Raw genomic sequence first — 19,473 nt, forward strand, 5'->3', positions numbered from 1 at the left:
TTTTTTTTTTTTTTTTTTTTTTTGGATTTGTCACTGAGATTGTGCTGCAAAACTTAACGAAAAAAAAAAACCTTACAATAAGCTTTTTTTGTAAACGTCAGTCACACTTCACTTAAATCCCAATCACTCAATGGACCTCAACTGCAGCAATCCTAAATCCTCATTTAAGTGTATTTACCCGATTTCTTCTTTTTGCTCTTTCAGATGCTAAATAAGTTCCAGTATATGGCCCTTTCTTTCCAGTCCTGCTCCTTAAAGGCTAGCCATGGCCCATACACTCTTGAAAATATGAAAGATGCTAATCATATGACATATCACGTTCCAGTCTGAGCTCAGAATAAAAGCTCCAGATCGGGGATCATTGGCTGCAGACAACAGCTTCATCAGCCGGAAAGTTGAGGTTTTTCTCTCGTCCTTCAGCTTTCTCAATCCCTTCTTTGTTTAGGGGGAAAACAGCCAACTCGAGTCACCCTGGCCATATGGTTCATTCTGAATTTGCCCTGTTTGAATTCCTCATTGTTTCTCCAATGATTTCAGTTTGAAAAGTGCGTTACAAAGTCGCAGTGTCAATGTAGTGCTACATTTCATGTAGGACAAGTTTGTAAAACAGCAAAGGTGTATATACGCATTTTAATGCATTACACCACACACACACACACATATATAACAAAAATAGCTAACGTAATGCTAGCAATAAGACTAACTCTTAATTTCTTAATTTGGGTGGCGTTCTGTTCGTATCCCGATATTCAGTTCTCAATTCGAAACTATTGTCTTCTTTTACAGATCAATTCCACTATTCCACTATTAAATTGTAGTCTTCAATATGCAGAGTATATTACGATATAATGCAGCGCGGAAAACAAATTGGAACTAAATTATTATATCTGTATTGCTTTTTTTTTTTTTTCCCCCAAGATATGCTGCTTGAGGCTTTGTGTCAGAATACCTAGAGACTAACACACTCACTCCTTAAAAGGCTTTCAGCAAATCATTAAATTCTACTGAGGTGGCCACGCCAGAGCCGCTTTTCATGCAATAAAAAAGAATGGCCCTTGAAGTTTAGAAGATGCCCAAGAAAAACTCTTTGAATGACATCAAAAGAATGAGTTCCCATAGCTGTTGAAGCACGAGAGCTGTGTCTTAGCACAAAAAAAGATTGGGGCACTGGCACTGTCCCGTAGCTCTATCCCGGCACAATTGGGTCACAGAAATAAGGAATTAATTACCATTGGAGAGTAAGGAGCCCATTCATTCCAGGCAGAGTTTTATTAAACGCCAATATAAATAACAAAACAACTCTTGTGGCTGCACTATCCCTACACGCCAAAGGAAGGATTACGTTGAGGATTAACATCTTAAAGTCTATGAGACTTTCTGACTCAAGACTCTGAGCTAGTAATCTTATTGTCTCTTGGTTCACCGAGCGAAAGCTCCACCACTTTCACGTATGTTCATTGTTCAAAATGACAGCATAGATTCAAACAGCACTGTTCATATCAAAAAACGTTATTGTTTTACACCAGCTCATGTTTTCGTCTTTTTTTTTTGTTGTTGTTGTTGTTGTTGTTGTTGTTTTATTGACTGCGATAAGACCAAAACTGGCTGGTATTGTTCTTTGCGATGTGATTTTCACTGCCTTTGGTAATTTAGTTCATATTAAGTATTCTTTAAGGAAATTTAACATTGGTCCAGCACCTGCCATGCAAATTCGAATTAAAAGTCCACCGACCTTGCATACTCACACGCTCATTAGAAAGCCATATGCTGGAGATCCAACTCTAATCCATTTCTTCACCCAAATCTTTATATTCACAAACCTTTTGCCATTCACAAATTAAAATACTGCAGCGCGATCTGTATGTGTATAAGCATTATGTTGGGGTTTCAAGAGTGTATGACCACTTGCCAGTACACATCTAAAACACCCTGCTGCTGTGGAACTTTCGTTACAAAGCCAGTCAGATGCATTATTCCATCGTGTATTTCAAGCAAAGCAGATGTTTAATGACGTGTATTAACAAATAAATAAATAAACAAATAAATACAATAAAAAAAAAAAAAAAAAAAAAAAAAATAAAAAAAAAAAAAAAAAAAAAAAAAAAAAAAACATCTGCAGGTGATTATTCTGCAGGGACAAAGCCTGATTTCTGTGATACAGATTGTTGTATTTTGTTCAGATGTTGACTGGTCAAGGAAGACCAAGAGCAGCCTGCTTTTAAATTTGGTTATCCCTGCTATTGACTAGAAATATCCCTGAAAAATAAGCTGTTCCTGGTTGCACAATGTATTTTTTAAAATCTATTTATTTATTTATTTATTTATTTACATAGGGAACGTCCACTCTTCAAATGATTTTAATGTTGGCTATTTTTTTCTTCACAAAATAGCTTTTATCGTACAGTCTCAACTTGTGAGGTCGAGATGTGTCTATATTCGGACATTGGGTCTCAAGACAATATATCTACCTAGTATTTTAAGGCCTTTTTTTTCGGGGGGGGGGGGGGGGGGGGGGGGGGGGGGGGGGGGGGGGGGGGGGGGGGGGGGGGGGGGGGGGGGGGGGCGGGGGGGGGGGGGGGGGGGGGGGGGGGGGGGGGGGGGGGGGGGGGGGTCACCAGGGGGGGGGGGGGGGGGGGGGGGGGGGGGGGGGGGGGGGGGGGGGGGGGGGGGGGGTCAAGCTACTTATAATTAACAAAGCTTTTCTAAACGCTGTTTCTAAGGGCGAATCGCTCACGTTTGGTGATGAGATCAGGGCTTTGTACTTCAGTCTTTTAACACTAGCCGATCTCGAAAATGTAAAGTAGAATTTAGGGCAGTAGTTGAACAGTTTGACCCTTGAGGACAGTTCATGCCGTGGACAGTGCCTGCAATTCTCCAAACACTGTTGCCGAGCAACATTTTTTTGCATAACAGTTAAGCTTGGGTAAATCTCATAAACCTTCAGACCACACAAGTGCCTCTAGATTTTGTTTTTGGTTAAAAGACTGGTTAGCTTGTGTGTGCGCGTGTGCGCATGTGCGCGCGCTCTCGCAGTGTCGGGTCGCTAGTGTACATGCTGCTTTGCCAGCAGGCATACTTACAGCTAACAACTTCAAAGCCAACGACTTGCACTTCTTCTACCTGATACACCATAGCTAAACAATCTGCAGGTGTCCATATTGATGGGTGTCCCTATATAGAATACACATTTAACACAACCTATACAAGCTGCTATGTCAACATGCTACAGAATCTTATGAATCATGGGGTTTCCATGCAAGTTTTCTTTTTTATTATTATTTATTTATTTCACAGGGCTCCTGCAAAGGCAGAAGGGAATGGAGTGCTTGTGGGACTTGGGCGACAGAGTGTTAGTGACAAAGTCGAACAGACAGTCCCCTACTGCTTGGAGGTCTGCTAGCTGCTTGAGGGTTTGTGATGAGTAGGGGATGACATTAATAGAAGAAATCCCCCTCCCCCCTCTCAGTGGAGGACCCATCCCAGCAGCTTGCCTGATAGTAGGGAGACCTGGCTACCCCGGGGGGAGAGAAAGGTACCCGGACCTGGAAAAGAAAAAGATCAAGACAGGTCCTGTCTGTAGAATCGACCTCCATCAGACGTGATCCCTGTATTGAGGGCCCTGCATCTGCTGGATGCCCGCGGGACCTGGAGGAAAATGGGAAGAGGGTTAGGATAAGAAAAAAGCGTATAGATTAGAGCCTCGCTGAGGCTAAAGCGCATGAGCTGTGAAAGAACAGGTGTGGCTGGGAGTCCCCTCTAACCTGGGCGGCGTTGCCAGGCCTGGCCGGGGGAGTGAGACTCACTTCCCCCCCAGAGGGAGCCCTGTGCGGACAATGCAGTGAAGAAAGAAGCAGAGGAGGAGGGCAAACGTAAAATGAAAGATAAGAGCAGGAAGCAGTGCACAGCTTAAATAAAGTAGAGAGATAGATTACCAGATGGGATAGCCATTAGAAGCAGCTCAGATGACAGAGAGCAGGCTGAGACATCTCGCATGTGAGTGCCTTGTACGGCACCCCCTGAACTACACTAAAGGCTACATTTAACTTGAGACATTTACATGACAAAAATGTCTTGTGTAAAATTGGTTTTCAGTTCGCTCAGTTTATTTTACTCAAGTAAATCAGGCTTTTCACCCGACGTCATGCAAATGAAGGGGAAAGGTGGGGGTTGATATGTAAATTAGCTATGCGTTTTTTTAAAGTACTTGTGCAGTTTTTGAAGATTACTAGTGAACTTTTGTGAAAATGTGGCTGCCATGTGCAGAGAACTGGTACAATAAAGCTAAATACCTTGTGCCTGGTTGGTTAATAATGTGTTTTACTACTCTTGCCCAAATTGTTTTTCAAATGTCATTAGTGGGGTGTTATGTCATTAGAAGTGAATACTGTTTCAACTAACTAATCTTACGACTCATAAATTAAAAATGGGTATAAAATTAAACTGAACAACAGGTATTGCAGATCACCATGGCTGAAAGCTGACGGAAACCTTATATATTTTTCCCTTTCATTCAGGCATTACAGCATATAGGGGATCTGGTGATGCTGCGTATACTACCCTGTCTTAGAAAGCCTACTCGTCTGGACGGCTGACAGCTGCTGGGAAGCATTCAACACCACGCTTTGGCAAATAGAGGTAGTGGGCACTTGAAAGGGAGGTGGTGGATACTGATGAAATAGACTGAAATGCAGCATTAGTTACCACTGCCTGCCAAAATCAGGTGGAATCAGTTGCTGTCTGTGAGACAGACGAGGAAGGTTACCAGTGTTGCCAAGTTTCACGAGAAAAAAAAAAGTGGCACTGCAATTCAAAACCCTCAAACAGCTGCTTTCATGCTCTAACAAGGGCATAACACAACTCATGGGAAGTGGTTTTATACAGTACTGTAAATCTACAACACAAGAGATATAGGCTACAACATGACAAGACAGACACAGCAAAAAAAAAAAAAAAAAAAAAAAACAATTAAAAAAAGCCACCCGCATTATCACTAAGGTGAACTACACCATTGCTAACCATAAAATTGGCTAATATCAGCCACAACTTTCTGCAGTCTTGGAATCCAAGTTGCCAAGTCCGCTTATAACAAGCGAAATTGGGCTTGTTTTTGAGAGTGGGTTGTAATTTGCATAAACATCTGCTCTAACACAGGTTGCGCTTGTTTTGGACTTGTGAAAGGCATTGCTGCTTTTTTGTGTCTCACAGACAGCCACTGATTCCTGAACACCTCATTTTGTTGTTGACAAGAGTTTGTGCAGGATATAGTGAGCAGTGGCAATTCTGGGAATGAATTAATGCACTTCAGTCCGTTTCATCAGTATCTGCCACCTCCCTTTCAAGTGCCCACTACCCGTTGCCCAAGCGTAGTGTTGAATGCTCCCTAAGCAGCTGTCAGCTGTCTGGACAGGTAGGGCTTCTAAGCCAAGCCATATATATATATATATATATATATATATATATATATATATATATATATATATATATTTGACATTTGAAAAACAATTTGAGCAAGAGCAGTAAAATTCATTATTTTTAAATGTTTGTATTATTTTTTACAGCAGCTTAGGTTAAATTGTGTACCAGTTCTCTGCTCATGGAAACCACATTTTCACAAAATTTCACTAGTAATCTTCAAAAACAGCACAAGTACTTTACGCATAGCTAATTTACATATCAACCCCCACCTTTCCCATTCATTTGCATGACATTGGGTGAAAAGCCCGGTTTACTCGAGTAAAATAAACTGAGCGACCGGAAACCCCAAAAAGCATTTTACACAAGACATTTTTGTCGTGTAAATGTCTTGAGTTAAAAAAAAAAAAAAAACTTGCATGGAAACCCCATGAATGATGAACTATTTATGTATTTTTTTCATGCTTCATTGCCTGTCCTAAACTAAATTAAATTGAAAGTTGCATAAAACAACATATTGGTACTATGCTGATGGGCTGGGGAGATCGCACTGTGGTTGATCCTCGGAGCAAGCATCACAGCCGTTGTGTGTGCTGATGCGCTGGTGAGGCAAAATAAGCTGATCCTTGGAGCCAGCATTACACTTCAGCCATTTCTGCTTCTGCCATCAACACCAGGAAGAAGGATATCTACATCATCAGATGGAAAACATGCAAATGGATGGAGATGCAGATGGATCACATTAGTTTACTGCAAAGCTACATCTTAGTTGGTGCTTATCTTGGCGAGAGCTGAGTTCAAATCAGCATGAAGTTCAACATCTACTCTCATGTAATGGAAATCATGGTCCCAGTCTTTCTGCATTTCATGTTCCAACCAAAAATGTATTTTTGCTTGAAAGTTGACAGTTTCAGAAAACACTAGAACCCCTAACAGCTGCTTTAATACTAATAAAATACCATAACAAAGCACACTATTCCCTTTAGTAATCTTGTTATCATGTCACATCTGGTTCACCAAGTGGCAGAATCTTTGATGAGAAGAGCAGGCAATGACATCTCCTTCCCCACAAAACAGCAACGCCAGGAAAAACAAAGCAAGATTTTTTCATGTGTGATTTTTTATTTTTTTTAATGTTCATTGTCTCCTCAAAACTCCACATCCAGCTTCGTGTCACCTAAGATAATAACTACAAGTATAGTTTAAAATAATGTATTATATATTTTTTAAATACATCCAGTATTTCTAATTTCTCCTTTTTGTGGGAGTTGAGTTGATAATCTAATTATTTAAAAGAAGACAAGTGCTGAATTGACAACAGAACTGGTAGAAGGCACAGGTGTCATTGTCCATCAAATCAACAGTACAAAGGTCACTCTTGAAATCAGGACTTAAAGGATGTGTTGCAGTAAGAATACCTCTGTTATGAAAGGGGAACAAGACTAAAAGGCTCAAATATGCAGACACCTATTTCTGCCAGTTCTGTTGTCAATTCAATGCTTGTCTTCTTTCTATTCCTTAAGGATATTATCTTCAAGTAATGTTAGATAGCTTTTTGGGTTTGTCAATTACAGATGACGTTTCTCTGTACTTGTTGAATATGCTTCTGATACCACACCTTAACATCAAGTGATGGGAGCTATTTTACTCAATGATTTTCCTTCTTTATCCAAGCCAAGGTTTTTATAATGGTATAAAACACTAGTGGAGGCTTTAAGTAAATTGTTGATACTGATAATGCATCAGAGTAGAAAAATGCAACATGTCTAAGACTTTATGTGTGTGTACCTGCAATCTTGTTTATAATGATCTGTATAGGCAACGGCTTTATTGCTTTATTGAGCTATTCATATATAAACAAAACAGAAAGACATCTAGCATGGCTGGATACATCATCATCATCATCATCATCATCATCATCATCATCATCATCATCATAATAATAATAATAATAATAATAATAATACATCTTAAAGTAAACACTTAAAATAAATAAAAGCAGTGATTCAACAGTAAATCCTTCATATTTTGTTATGGTGATCATCAGCCCTGTAATAAATTGGATACACTGAAACTTTACCTGTCTTGATATGTATTGCTCTTTATTCTTTGCTTGTTTTCCCCCGTATCATCGACAATAAGTGATCGACTTTCCTCTCTTTCTATTTAGACTATGCTGTGCTGCAAAGGCGTGCCACGGGAAACGTTTCCTTTAATGAATTCGTGAAAAAAAAGGTGGAAAGAGCGACAGAAAAGGCTTTACAAATTTCAGGTTTTCAAAATAAAAGGTGGACAAATCACTCCTCATTTAAGAAAAATATATATAAACATTAAAAAACAAAAAAACAAAAACAAAACTCTGAACCATATAAACGCTACTTCTATCGCATATTGATTTTGGTTTACAGAACGAGCCACAATGATCTCATTTTAACTGTTCATTACTACAGATCATCATAACAAACTTAAGTTAAAAGCACTTTAACTTTGGTGAGGTTGCTGGTTCTGAAAATATGTCTGCTACGAGGATGTTTAATTTTATTTTATGTGTTTTAATATTTCACACAAAAGGTACGGGCCAAATGTAGGCGCCTGGAACAACTGTAAGATTGGTTTGAGTTTGACAGATAGACCAGTATCTGAACACAAACCACTGCTCTTACAGTGTTTGGGTCCACTGTGTTATCACGGCTGTTAGATCATTTTCTCTGGTTCTCTTTCTAACAGATACACCCGTTTTTTCCTTCCTTTTCTCGCTCAAGTTGTGCCTTCCTCAACTCTCACCTAATGAACCATAAAGCATGCAAGCTCCTGTGCGCGTGGCTAGTGGGGTTTGTAGCGCACCGGCCACTCTCATTGGCTGGCTGAGCCTCGCGACCCCATTCATTAATAAATTAGCGGCACGCTCCAACCGAGCGCGAGCTACCAATCACAAAACAGAACGGACTTGGGCTTTAAAACGTTTTATGCTGATAATATCGAGGGGAGCTTGGGGTGGTGGTTGAGGGGGGTGTCAGAAAAAAAGTAAAAGAAAAGAAATGAGTGATGATAATGAAATGAAAAGAATAGCCACGGGGACAAGCCTCTGGGGTAGATTTGATTGTTTTAAGGAGGGTATATAAGGGGAGTTAAGAGAGTCGTGTGCCAGACACACAGCCACTGAGCTGCAAGCAGCGCAAGCAGCTCACTTCACAGGAGTATTGGGGCGCGTGCCAATAGTACTGCAAAATAAATAATAATAATAATAATAATAATAATAATAATAATAATAATAATAATAATAATAGCTTTCTGACAACTTGATGTCATTTGGACTACAAGAGCTCTGGAACAACGTTTTCTTTGGTTTCTTTCTGCTACTTGAAGCAGGTTTACCGACATCACGTCTTTACTTACTACGAAATCTAACCAAGCTCAAGCGCAAAGTAAGTTTAGCTATTTCAGCATTTTACCAAGGTCTAACAGTTCTATTCCAAACGTGGCATGTTTTGCATGCTATACATATAAAAACATGATTGTACTCTAAAACGAAGCCTTAATAGAAATCTAACGAGTTTATTCTCTTTTTTTTCCCCATAGCATGTTTCCTAAAGCCGACAGCTTTGAGTATGAGGAGCAGGGTATGCTTTTCGAATCTCCGCCCCCATCGTCTCCGGATAGGGACTCCGTCGGTCAATCGGAAGAGGACATGGAGATGTCTCCAGAGCAAAAACCCAGCAGCGCTGACTGCAAACGCAGGTCCAGGGGCAGAAGTACCAAGAGCATCAAGAACCCAGAGGTCTTGCAGAAAGTTAAGAAAGGCAGAAGGCAAAAGGCGAACAACAGGGAGAAGAACAGGATGCACAACCTCAACTCCGCACTGGACACCCTGCGACAGATCCTGCCTTCCTTCCCCGATGATGCCAAACTTACCAAAATCGAAACCCTGCGTGTCGCCCATAACTACATCTGGGCCCTCACAGAGACCCTCCGGCTGAGCGACTCGTTCAGCGGGGTGGCTGACTGCATCTTCATGGGGAAGGGCTTTCAAGACCCCGGTCTGATGACCCCCAGCTCGGGGACAGCTGATACCCCATCCCCGTGGAGCTGCAGCAGCTCACCTTCCTCCTCATACACCTGCGCTTTATCCCCCGCCAGCTCAGACATTGACAGCTGCAGTTGGCGGTCCGAAAACCAGAGTTACGCTGGAACCCCAGCACAAAACGATTTTAGTTAAAATAAGAAACTTTATACATAAGAAGTACAATTTTTAATTGTTATTATTATTTTTTTTTTTAGATAATATATCGTACAAGCGCATTTAATGTGTCAGCTCATAGTTGTGTGAACTTGACCAACGTGATGTTTGACCGAAATACTATTATTGTTTATGATTCCCTATGATGGACTTGGTAACTTTAATATCTTTAAATGACACTGATTAATGTTTGGTTAAAACGTATTGTTTTTATCTCTGGCTTGGGAAAGTTTGCTATAAAATGTATTTTGTTTTGAATGTTGTAACTATACTTGAAATGCGTGACATATGTCGTCTTTCCCACGTGTTAGCTACAGCAGTAGGCTGTGGGAATTTTAACTGTCAAATCAAACTTTTTTTTTTTTTTTTTTTTCAGTGATGTGCACTTTGTTCGGTTTCCCAGCTTCCCACAATGCCCTTTATTCGCTCACTTTCATTTGCTGTTTTGCATTTCACCATCTGTCTTACATGATTTATAAGAAAAAGGTATTCTGGTAGATATCCAGGTTAGAAGTCATTGCATAATTTGTAGACTTTGTGAAGACTGAATACAAGCGTGGAAATGTAGTCTGAACGCTCTATCAAAGGCAAAACGCTGAAGGAAAATAGAAAAAAAAATCGGGAAGGAGGATTGCTTCATGAATCATGCATTATTTATTTCGACCTCCGGGGGATGTGAAATTGGTATTCCTTAACGGGACTAAAAATAAATCAAAATGCAGCATAGAACATTAGAGCGACAAGCAGCACCCGCGTTCACTTATTTTCGTTTATTTATTATAATGGAAATGTTTCGTCGACAAAATGTATATTTTGTATATTTCACAGAGTTTTATTCTAGTATGTAATTTACCTTTTTGAAAAGAAAACGAAAACTGTCCTTGAAAGGCCTTTTCAAATGTATTAATAAAAAATATATACTTTTCATAAAATGTTGTTGTTTCGTTTCCTTAAAAGAACAAAATGACTTGTGTGTTATCTCTGACACTTTCCACACACGCTGAATAATTATAAGCACACATACCTAAAATATCAACACTGTACAACATTTTCAAACGTGTTGCATTTTCAGAATATTTGAACACTAGCCTACTAAAAGTAATCCCACTCCATGTGAAAAAATACACGAGTAAAGCTTCTGCAATATTTGTGACATGCAAATAGGTTTAGGCAGTGCATTATGAATATTTGGTATTTGTTAATATGTGTGTGATTGAGAGCAGCAAACAATCCCCCAAAACTGGCAACGAACAAGTTGTGTAATACTTGCTACTACAGATTTAGGGCAACCTAGTTTGTAGTCTACTGTTTAAGTTTTCTGCAGTTTAAAGATTTAACATATGAAAATAAACTTTTGTAGCTTTCTTATAAACACTATATTTTCGTGATAGTATATAATTAAATTTGGAGGACTCTTGTCTACCTGAGTGCGAGCTTGAGTGTGTGAGCGAGTGTGAAAGAGGGGAGAGATTAGTGTTAGATCGGCCCGTCACGAGATCTATCTGATATTAACAAGTGCAAAACCTTCTGAGCATGACAAATCCCGAGACTGAATCAGTGTAAAACTACGCGAATAGTATATAGATAGACCATATATATATATATATATATATATATATATATATATATATATATATATATATATATATATATATATATATATATATATATATAAACATTACTACAAACCTTATTAATTTGTATCATTTTCTTTAGTGATTTGAAACATAAGACTTTAAAAAAATATATTATGAACAGTTGTTACAACTGAACTATATTACATGTTTGGTAATTAATTTTTACATTGAAAATTGTCGATTACTTATTATTTAACCAATAAGCTACGAAAATGTACAGGCACGGGAGTGACTTAATTCGATTTTTTTTTCGTTTTTTTTTTCATTCACATGCTTACAACAGCTCCTCTAAGCGTTATAATGTATTCTTTGTTATTGGTGTAGAAATAGTTTCTCTGGGAACCCCCTTTCTTGAACTGCATTAAGCAATAAACCTACCCCCCCCCCCCCCCCCCCAAGAAGAATTGGATTTGGAAGTTTACTTAAAATAATTAAATCAACCCTTAGGATCATGCATCTCCCAAATAGGATCGGATCCACGGAGCGTGAAAGCAAACTCCAAATCCTTGGTAATAAAATAAAATGTGTGAAAATGGAATTAGTGAAATTAGGTTAGACCAATAAAATGTACAGGGATTCCAGCCTTGGGCAAGTTCTGCTTGCTAGCGCGAGCTATTGTTTTGCGACCAAGCAGGGGGTTTATTATGTGCTAAATAATTCTTTTAAAAAAGAGGTATTTGCATAATCACTTCTTTGATGTGTCCAACAATCTAATGCTGTGTCAAAAATCAACCATTGGCTAGAAGCAATTTTTTTTTTTTTTTTAAAGTACCGAATCTTTTACAGACCTAAGAGTATACCGTTAAAGTGTTTTAACCCATGGCTTTCCAATACCTTTCATAATGATTAGAATAACAAAGGGGTTACATTTCTATCCTCATCGTGATAGATCAGATTGCGATTCTTTTTAACCTGACACTACAGAAACTCATGTGTGCACATTCATATAACAATAATCTACCCAAAGGCACCAACTAATAAATCTTAATTATCAGCCAGTGACAGATTCAGTGATTCTTACACAAGCTCTCATTTTATTGTTGCAGAAGGCGCTCAGGTTCATGCTGTTCACTGTACCATTGTTAAAACTAGGTTTTATATTCTACTCTACATGGCACTTTTGGTGTAATTTAGTCTATTCGTTCTACAAATCTAAAGTACCATGTTCATAACATGATTTCCTATAGGTAAGTGAAACACCTTTTGGTATAGGACTCTGTTCAAGTCCCCATGGATCACCAGATCCACGTTTAGGGAGAGTATTTGTTTTAATACTGGCCACGGCTCTTGTAATTTAGTTATAGGCATATGCTTTGTCTTAAGAAACTGCTATAATAGATTGTTTTTGCTTGCTGGGTTTATTATTAAGTTCAAGCAAGGAAGCATTATTTGCACTGACTTAACTAATACACTTAGCTGACAAATATAATGGGCAAAATATTATAATTAGGATACTTGCATATACACATTTAATTGTTTTAATGACTTGGAAGCACCTAGAGAGTACTTGAGTGAAATAACTCCTACTGTGCACAAGTAGTGAAAAAAAAAAAAAACAAGTTAATCACAATAGGTAAAGTGGTTCTCCAGGTATGTTAACATATGTTAACATACATGCATGGTAACAGACAGACAGGTGGAAGAACATAAAAACTGCCTTATATTATGATACACTCAATAATTTGTGAAAAAATAGGTGGTTAGAAAGTTTCAATCCACCTGAGCAGACGATTCTCTAGATATATGTGAAACTCTAAGGTGTGCTGTGCACTGCCTGGCCAATCAGAACATGTGTGCCCCATGTGATTTGGTATCGCCCTAGTGGTAGGCCTAAACCATGGTCGCTTGATTACCCTTGAAGGTTGAACATCATTGCAACTCGTCCACCCAACAGTGTTTCACTTGTACCTTGATGGCTATGGCTACTTTCAAAACAATATGTATCCATTCACAGTGCCAGAATTGTGCGCAAATGGTTTGAGGACTATGGTACAGGCATCTTCCACGGCCACCACAATCCCCAGATCTCAAAGCAATTGAGCACCAATTGCTTGAAATAATAATAATATGTGAATTAATTAACATCATTGAGTTGCCATGTCGTCTGAAGGCTATGGTAAAGACAAACAGTAGTCCAAATGGATTGGTGTAGGTCCTAGTGGCCAGGCAGTGAATGTACGGATGGACAGACACCCCTTACACTATATCCCAGGGATATGCCTCCCTGGCGGGTGATAATAAATATTACAGTTGGGTTAATAAGGTATCCTATATTTTTAAGAATAGTACGTTTATATAAACAAATCAAATGAACCATGGTTGAATGCAAACTGGTCATTGGGGAAACTGGGGACAGTTGTAACATGGGACGGTTGTAACACTTTGAATTTCTCCAATCAGAAGCAAGCTAGAGTGCCATCACTCACTTGACACATACTCAGTTTAGGTCTTTGTCTGTCTGTGGAACAGGAGCTGCCTGTGCCGAAGCCCTGAGATTTTATCAAATTTTCTTTTTGTGATATACCTGTGTTACCCAGTTTATGGTTCCAGGATTTTAGCATTCTCATCCCTAATTTCTGTACTTATAATTGACACAATTGATTGCTCTTAGTTTTGTTGTTTTTTGCTGGAACATGAGGTTTAGTGATGGCTCCCTGGGTTGGGGCCAGTTATAACACATATTACAATTGACCCCATACAATGTTAGCTAAATATATTCGGACACATGAAACTTGCACTGAAGGAAACAAAATGTACAATTGTTACTTAGAGTAACATATTCTTGGTTGAAAAGGTTTATAATTTTAGGGATAGTAAACAGCTTAAAAAGTAGGACATCAAAAAATGGCCTTATATGAAAATTGTTATTTTTCAATAAATATATTCAGTTTTTTGAGTTAAATAAAAACAAAATGCTTTGCTTTATGTGAAAACTGATCTTATTCAATAAAACACTGTTCCTGAGTTCTTGAAATGTGCTGTCATTTATTTATTATTCACAGAATGTTACAACTGACCCTGGCCATGGGGTCAATTATAACATTGTACACCTTACATTTCAAGCCCTCTTACTGTATGTATATCAGTTATAAAATAGGATAGCTATGGGGATTGGTAGCTGACAGAATTAAGCTGTGTGTATCAAAGTCTCATCAAACTAGCTAAAATTGTCTGAACGTAATGGAGAGAAAGGTAAAAACCTATGTTACATCTATCCCCGGTCTCCCCTATCCTAATACAAGTTTCCCATAGCAGAGTGAAAGTATGGTAAACTGTAGGTAAGCATTGTGAAGCACAGCTATATACAGTAAAACATATGCGTGGCAAAACAGGGTAAATGCATAGTATAAACATGGAAAAAAAAAACTTGGTAAAAGTATACAAAATCCATAGTAAACGTTTATAAAGATATTGCCAACACACTAAAAAACAAATAACAGTACATTTTAAAAATATAAGCAAACATGCAAACTTCGCTTTCCAAGTGGTCAATCTAGTGCAAACATAGTGCAAACACAGAATCAATGGCAAGAACCAATATTAAGTTAAATATAATAATACAGTTCCATAGCAGAATTTGCAATACAATCTAAATTCTTAGTGGCTAAAGGGTCATTCCTCCTTTTTAACGTATTTATGATCTCTCTGTTCATTGTATTCTGATATATAATGCCCCATTTACCATTAAGAGAGCTAAGGCTCTCTGGGTTTTGACTGCAAGAAAAGACCTTCATCACAAACAATAGGACTCAAACCAGTAAAGAGCACAGTATTTTTTTACATTTGTCATTCCTAAATTAAAACATATAGACATACTACACGATACCCATAGTCCTTATCAAAAAGTACATGCACTGAAATGCTAATGCTTTATGAATACAACCATGTCCAACATACACGTCACACTGTACAATAATGCAATATAAGATATATATATATATATATATATATCATATATATATCTATATAATATATATATATTAGTTGAACTGACAGTGCAACATAAACAAGAAGTGTATTTTGAACACAGTTGGTCTATTTAAAAAAGGGGCAGTGATATAATAGTTCTCAATAAAGCGAGTGTTCCTGTAATCTGGTAAAGAATGGGCCAAGATAGCTAGTTGCATAAAATGTAATTTTTGGAAGTCCAAACAAGTAGTTCTTGTGAAATTGTGTTAATTTTCTGTTTAGAAATGTCTAATCAGATGTAAATATTCATCAATTGTTTAATATGCATGGGCAATATCATTGCTGCGTTGGTATCTACTGTAGATGCATGACAAAATGTTTTATACAGATTATGATTACTTTCTAGTCATACAAGTAAAACAAATAAAATCAACAGTTTTTTTTTTCCTTTATTTTTTTAATTGGCTGACTTGCTTCCACATGAATTAATTCATAAAAGTATTTCGTTTCACTTTGCATGACTTAATTCAAACATTACAGTGTACATGTTCAATTTAGTTCAATGTATAGTTTTTAAATATCAAACTATTTGACTGTCATTGAAACTACTTAATACTTTTATGCTACACGTTCCAAACCCTGTTCTGTTTTGGGCTGTGTGGAGGAAATCAAAACACTGGCATATTTACCTCCTTGAACAAATTACAAAAAAGTTAATTATTGCTTGCAGCTAGTAACCATGGATATATTGGACTCCCTTTTTAATAGTCCCTTGCATGCTGCAAGCTCCTTCATTAATTTTACTCGCTGAATTTGCTGCTAATAGCCAGCCAGCTCAAAGCGGCATCTGTGCTATTGAAGAAGCAAGACAAGAGCCAGAAAAGGAGGACGCTGTTTACAAGTCAAAACTAATTAAAATGATGGCTTAGCTCTACAACATATATCGTTATGTTTACTGTGTTGGAATACAAATCTATGCACTGTGAGTATTTATTAAAATGCAGACTTCAAAATATAATCACCAACGTTTGGTTGGTAACACTTTTTAAAAAGTTTTAATTTCCCTCTGGGTTCATCATAGTAAAGACAGTGTATGTTTTAAAACGAAGCCCATTTATTGTTTATAGGAACAATACGTTTAGAAAGGACTTGTTTATTCAACCCTTTAAACAATGCAATCTTTCTTCTTTAAAATGTAAACCGTGCTTACACGGCGGACGATGTATGAAAACTGTACATGTGTATATGTGTTCTAATAGGTATTGTTCCAGGTCACTTTGAGATATAGCTGAATAAAGCTGCAGTGACAGCTGAAAGTTTGTATTGGTGTCTAAACTTGGCCTTTGCTCGCCTTGCAGATGGACTCGGGGATGCAGCGCAGGATTTTATTGAACAATATCCGTTTGAGCTGGCGTCTCACTCATCAGTCTTAACAATGCATTCGCACCAGAAGGAGATTTAAAAAAAAAAAAAAAAAAATCATAATCCGCCTTTGCTTGCTCTTTAGGCAACAAAACAATACTGTCTTCTTTTGTTATCCGGATGGATACTTAACTGATCGTGTTTTGCCTCGTTGCGATTATTGGTTTTACTTGGCATGCGCGTCATATTTCTATTTTGAGAACTAGATAAATGGTGCATATAGTCACCGTTTAGACATGCAGGTCTAAATTGGTAATATTTTTTATCGTTGTATTTTTGCTAATGTTTATTGTTTCTTTCAATAACAGAGGTGTAGAAAAACAAAGTAAATATTACAAGTTGTGAATAATACACAGTATGCTTTATAACTACACGCACAAACTTACCGCTACTCAAATCAAATAGGTAGACGTTTCTAGAAGAAGAAGAAGAAGAAGAAGAAGAAGAAGGGACGGGCCTAGGTTAAAATCATTCTAATAATCAAATATAATAATTACTAAAGCATAGTGCCTATACCGTTGTACAAATGAGCTGTCTCCCTTACAAAGAGCGTATATCGGCCTTAGGTCTTTGTGTGTGATTACGTCACCTGTGCATGCTACACACTACCCTGCCAGACTCAAGTCCGCCCGGGCTTGCTCACCAGGCTACAGTCCGACGAGTGCGTGCGGAGGTACCTGCGTCCACCCTGACATCAATGTAGCGAACCTTGGTTCCCGCAAAATAAATTAACAAAGCACCCTACACATGTTAAAAAATGCAGCAACAGCTCTAGATTAATTATGATTTACTGTATCTCAGCAAAATTTAAAACATGCATATAATTATTTAACTGAGTGGTGTTTTCACCAGAACAAAAAACATCTAATTGATTGGCAACTTGTCTGATTCAGGTTTTTTTCAGGAGCTCATTCAGTGTGCTTTAAGACACTCTTGATGATGAGTCACATTAGAAAAGATTGAATACACTATTTCATTTAAGTTTGATGATGATGATGATGAGTTATGAGGTTACACACACACACAGACACACACACACACACACACACACACACATATATATATATATATATATATATATATATATATATATATATATATATATATATATATATATATATATATATATATTCTGTGATGTCCACTCCCGGGCTAAGTAGGTATGCATTGGCCCCTAAGGAGGTGAATTTCGCAGTGACCTCTCATTTTCCGAATTAGGTAGACCCCTAACTGGGCAGAACCATGAAAATTATAGCTATTAGACTTACAAACGTTCAAAACTCTTAATGCGGTAGCAACCACGGGAATCATCCTTTTCTCCACCCACTAAAGCAACGTATTTCCTTGAGAGCAATCATGACATGGAACATTGTATGAACAGTAAAATACAGTATGCAGCTGTAAGAAATCAATTTCCAATTCTATTAGTTAAATATCACGTGGCCAATGGCTAGGCTCAAAACAGACTTAACAGCTTGTGGACAACACGTTATCAAGTGAGGTGAGGAATTGATGTAGCTTACTATTGTATAGAGACCTCTTTACGATGCCAATTACAATCATCATACACTAATCTGTGGACAAGTATATGATAACCAGTTAAAAATTAGGGACATGGCCAATAACTAAATACTTTATCATCACAATTTGGAAAAGACGACAGTGTACAAGAAGCATGTTTAATTTGTTTTCTTTTAATTGTGTGTATATTAACGGGAAAAGCTCACAAAATGTCATCAATTACTTCAAATGAAGATAATAATATACTTGTATTCTGTGAATGCATGCAGAATACCATTTTCTATGAACTTGTATTTTGTAATATGGAGCAGTATGTTTCAATACAGCAGCCAAATATTGTACCTGCTTTTAAGATAAAGAACAATTTGGGTGAGTGTGTCAGTATGTTATACACCTGTAGCTTTGCTCTGTAGTTTATATTCACCCCACTATTGCTCTGTCCTAAAAGGATCAGTTTAGTTGTAAGTGGACTTACACTGACCTCTTCAGCCATATAACAAACAGCCATACCAATCTGTCAGTTTGTATAAGCTCATTAACCTTAAGTATACTACCTTGAATACAACCCTTTTAAAATGTGGGCTCCAGTCTCCTGTGGCTCTCTGAAACCTAAGGCTTTTCAAGAAAGATATTTATGACACTGCAATAGAATTAAGGAGAAATATTTCAAAACACTGAAAAAAAGGTGAAAAGGAAGGAATTGTTGTCTTCATCAATGCAATTTAAATGATTAACAAACATACATATTTATTTATTTTTTATTTTTTTTACAAATTCAGTTTGTGACTGAGATAAAGGATGTTTTGAAGATCTCAAAGGTACCGCCAGAAGCAATAGTAAGAAGTAATAGTATAAAGTAAGAATTATATATATATAAGTCATTGCTCGCATAAGATATATATATATATATATATATATATATATATATATATATCTATATATATATATATATATATATATATATAAAATTGTGTAATAATATATTTTGACCCACGTATTATTTAAATATGTATCTCAAACTTTATAACAGTTTAGTGATTTTTCATCAAAAAATGTCTTTACTGAAAAATAGTCATAGGATAATTAACAGTTTCAATGTCTTACACCACAAAAAAAAAAATAGGCATTATAATATTGGTATACTGTTTTGAGTTATCTTTCCTAAACTACTGGAGTGGTCCGCTGTTTTGAATGGAGATATATTTTCAAGGTCTGCATTGTTGAAAGTGTTAACCAAATATTAAAGTATGGTAGATTATAAAAAGAACAGTCCAAGACAGACAGCAAAGGACATTGAAATCATATTGCTAGTTGCATAAAAGAAAGCTGGGAGTT

At 37.3% G+C, this 19,473-nt stretch overlaps 1 protein-coding gene across 1 annotated transcript; it reads left to right on the top strand.

The window, feature by feature from the left end:
- Positions 1-3,428: 3,428 nt before the first annotated feature.
- LOC121326495 (neurogenin-2-like) lies at positions 3,429-9,628 on the top strand. Its single transcript, XM_041269783.1, has 2 exons — positions 3,429-3,532; positions 8,992-9,628. The coding sequence occupies exons 1-2, from the start codon at positions 3,429-3,431 to the stop codon at positions 9,626-9,628; spliced, it is 741 nt and encodes a 246-aa protein (XP_041125717.1).
- The last annotated feature ends 9,845 nt before the right edge of the window (positions 9,629-19,473 follow it).

This window comes from Polyodon spathula, chromosome 2, assembly GCF_017654505.1.
Source record: "Polyodon spathula isolate WHYD16114869_AA chromosome 2, ASM1765450v1, whole genome shotgun sequence".
In the NCBI taxonomy this organism is placed as follows: domain Eukaryota; kingdom Metazoa; phylum Chordata; class Actinopteri; order Acipenseriformes; family Polyodontidae; genus Polyodon; species Polyodon spathula.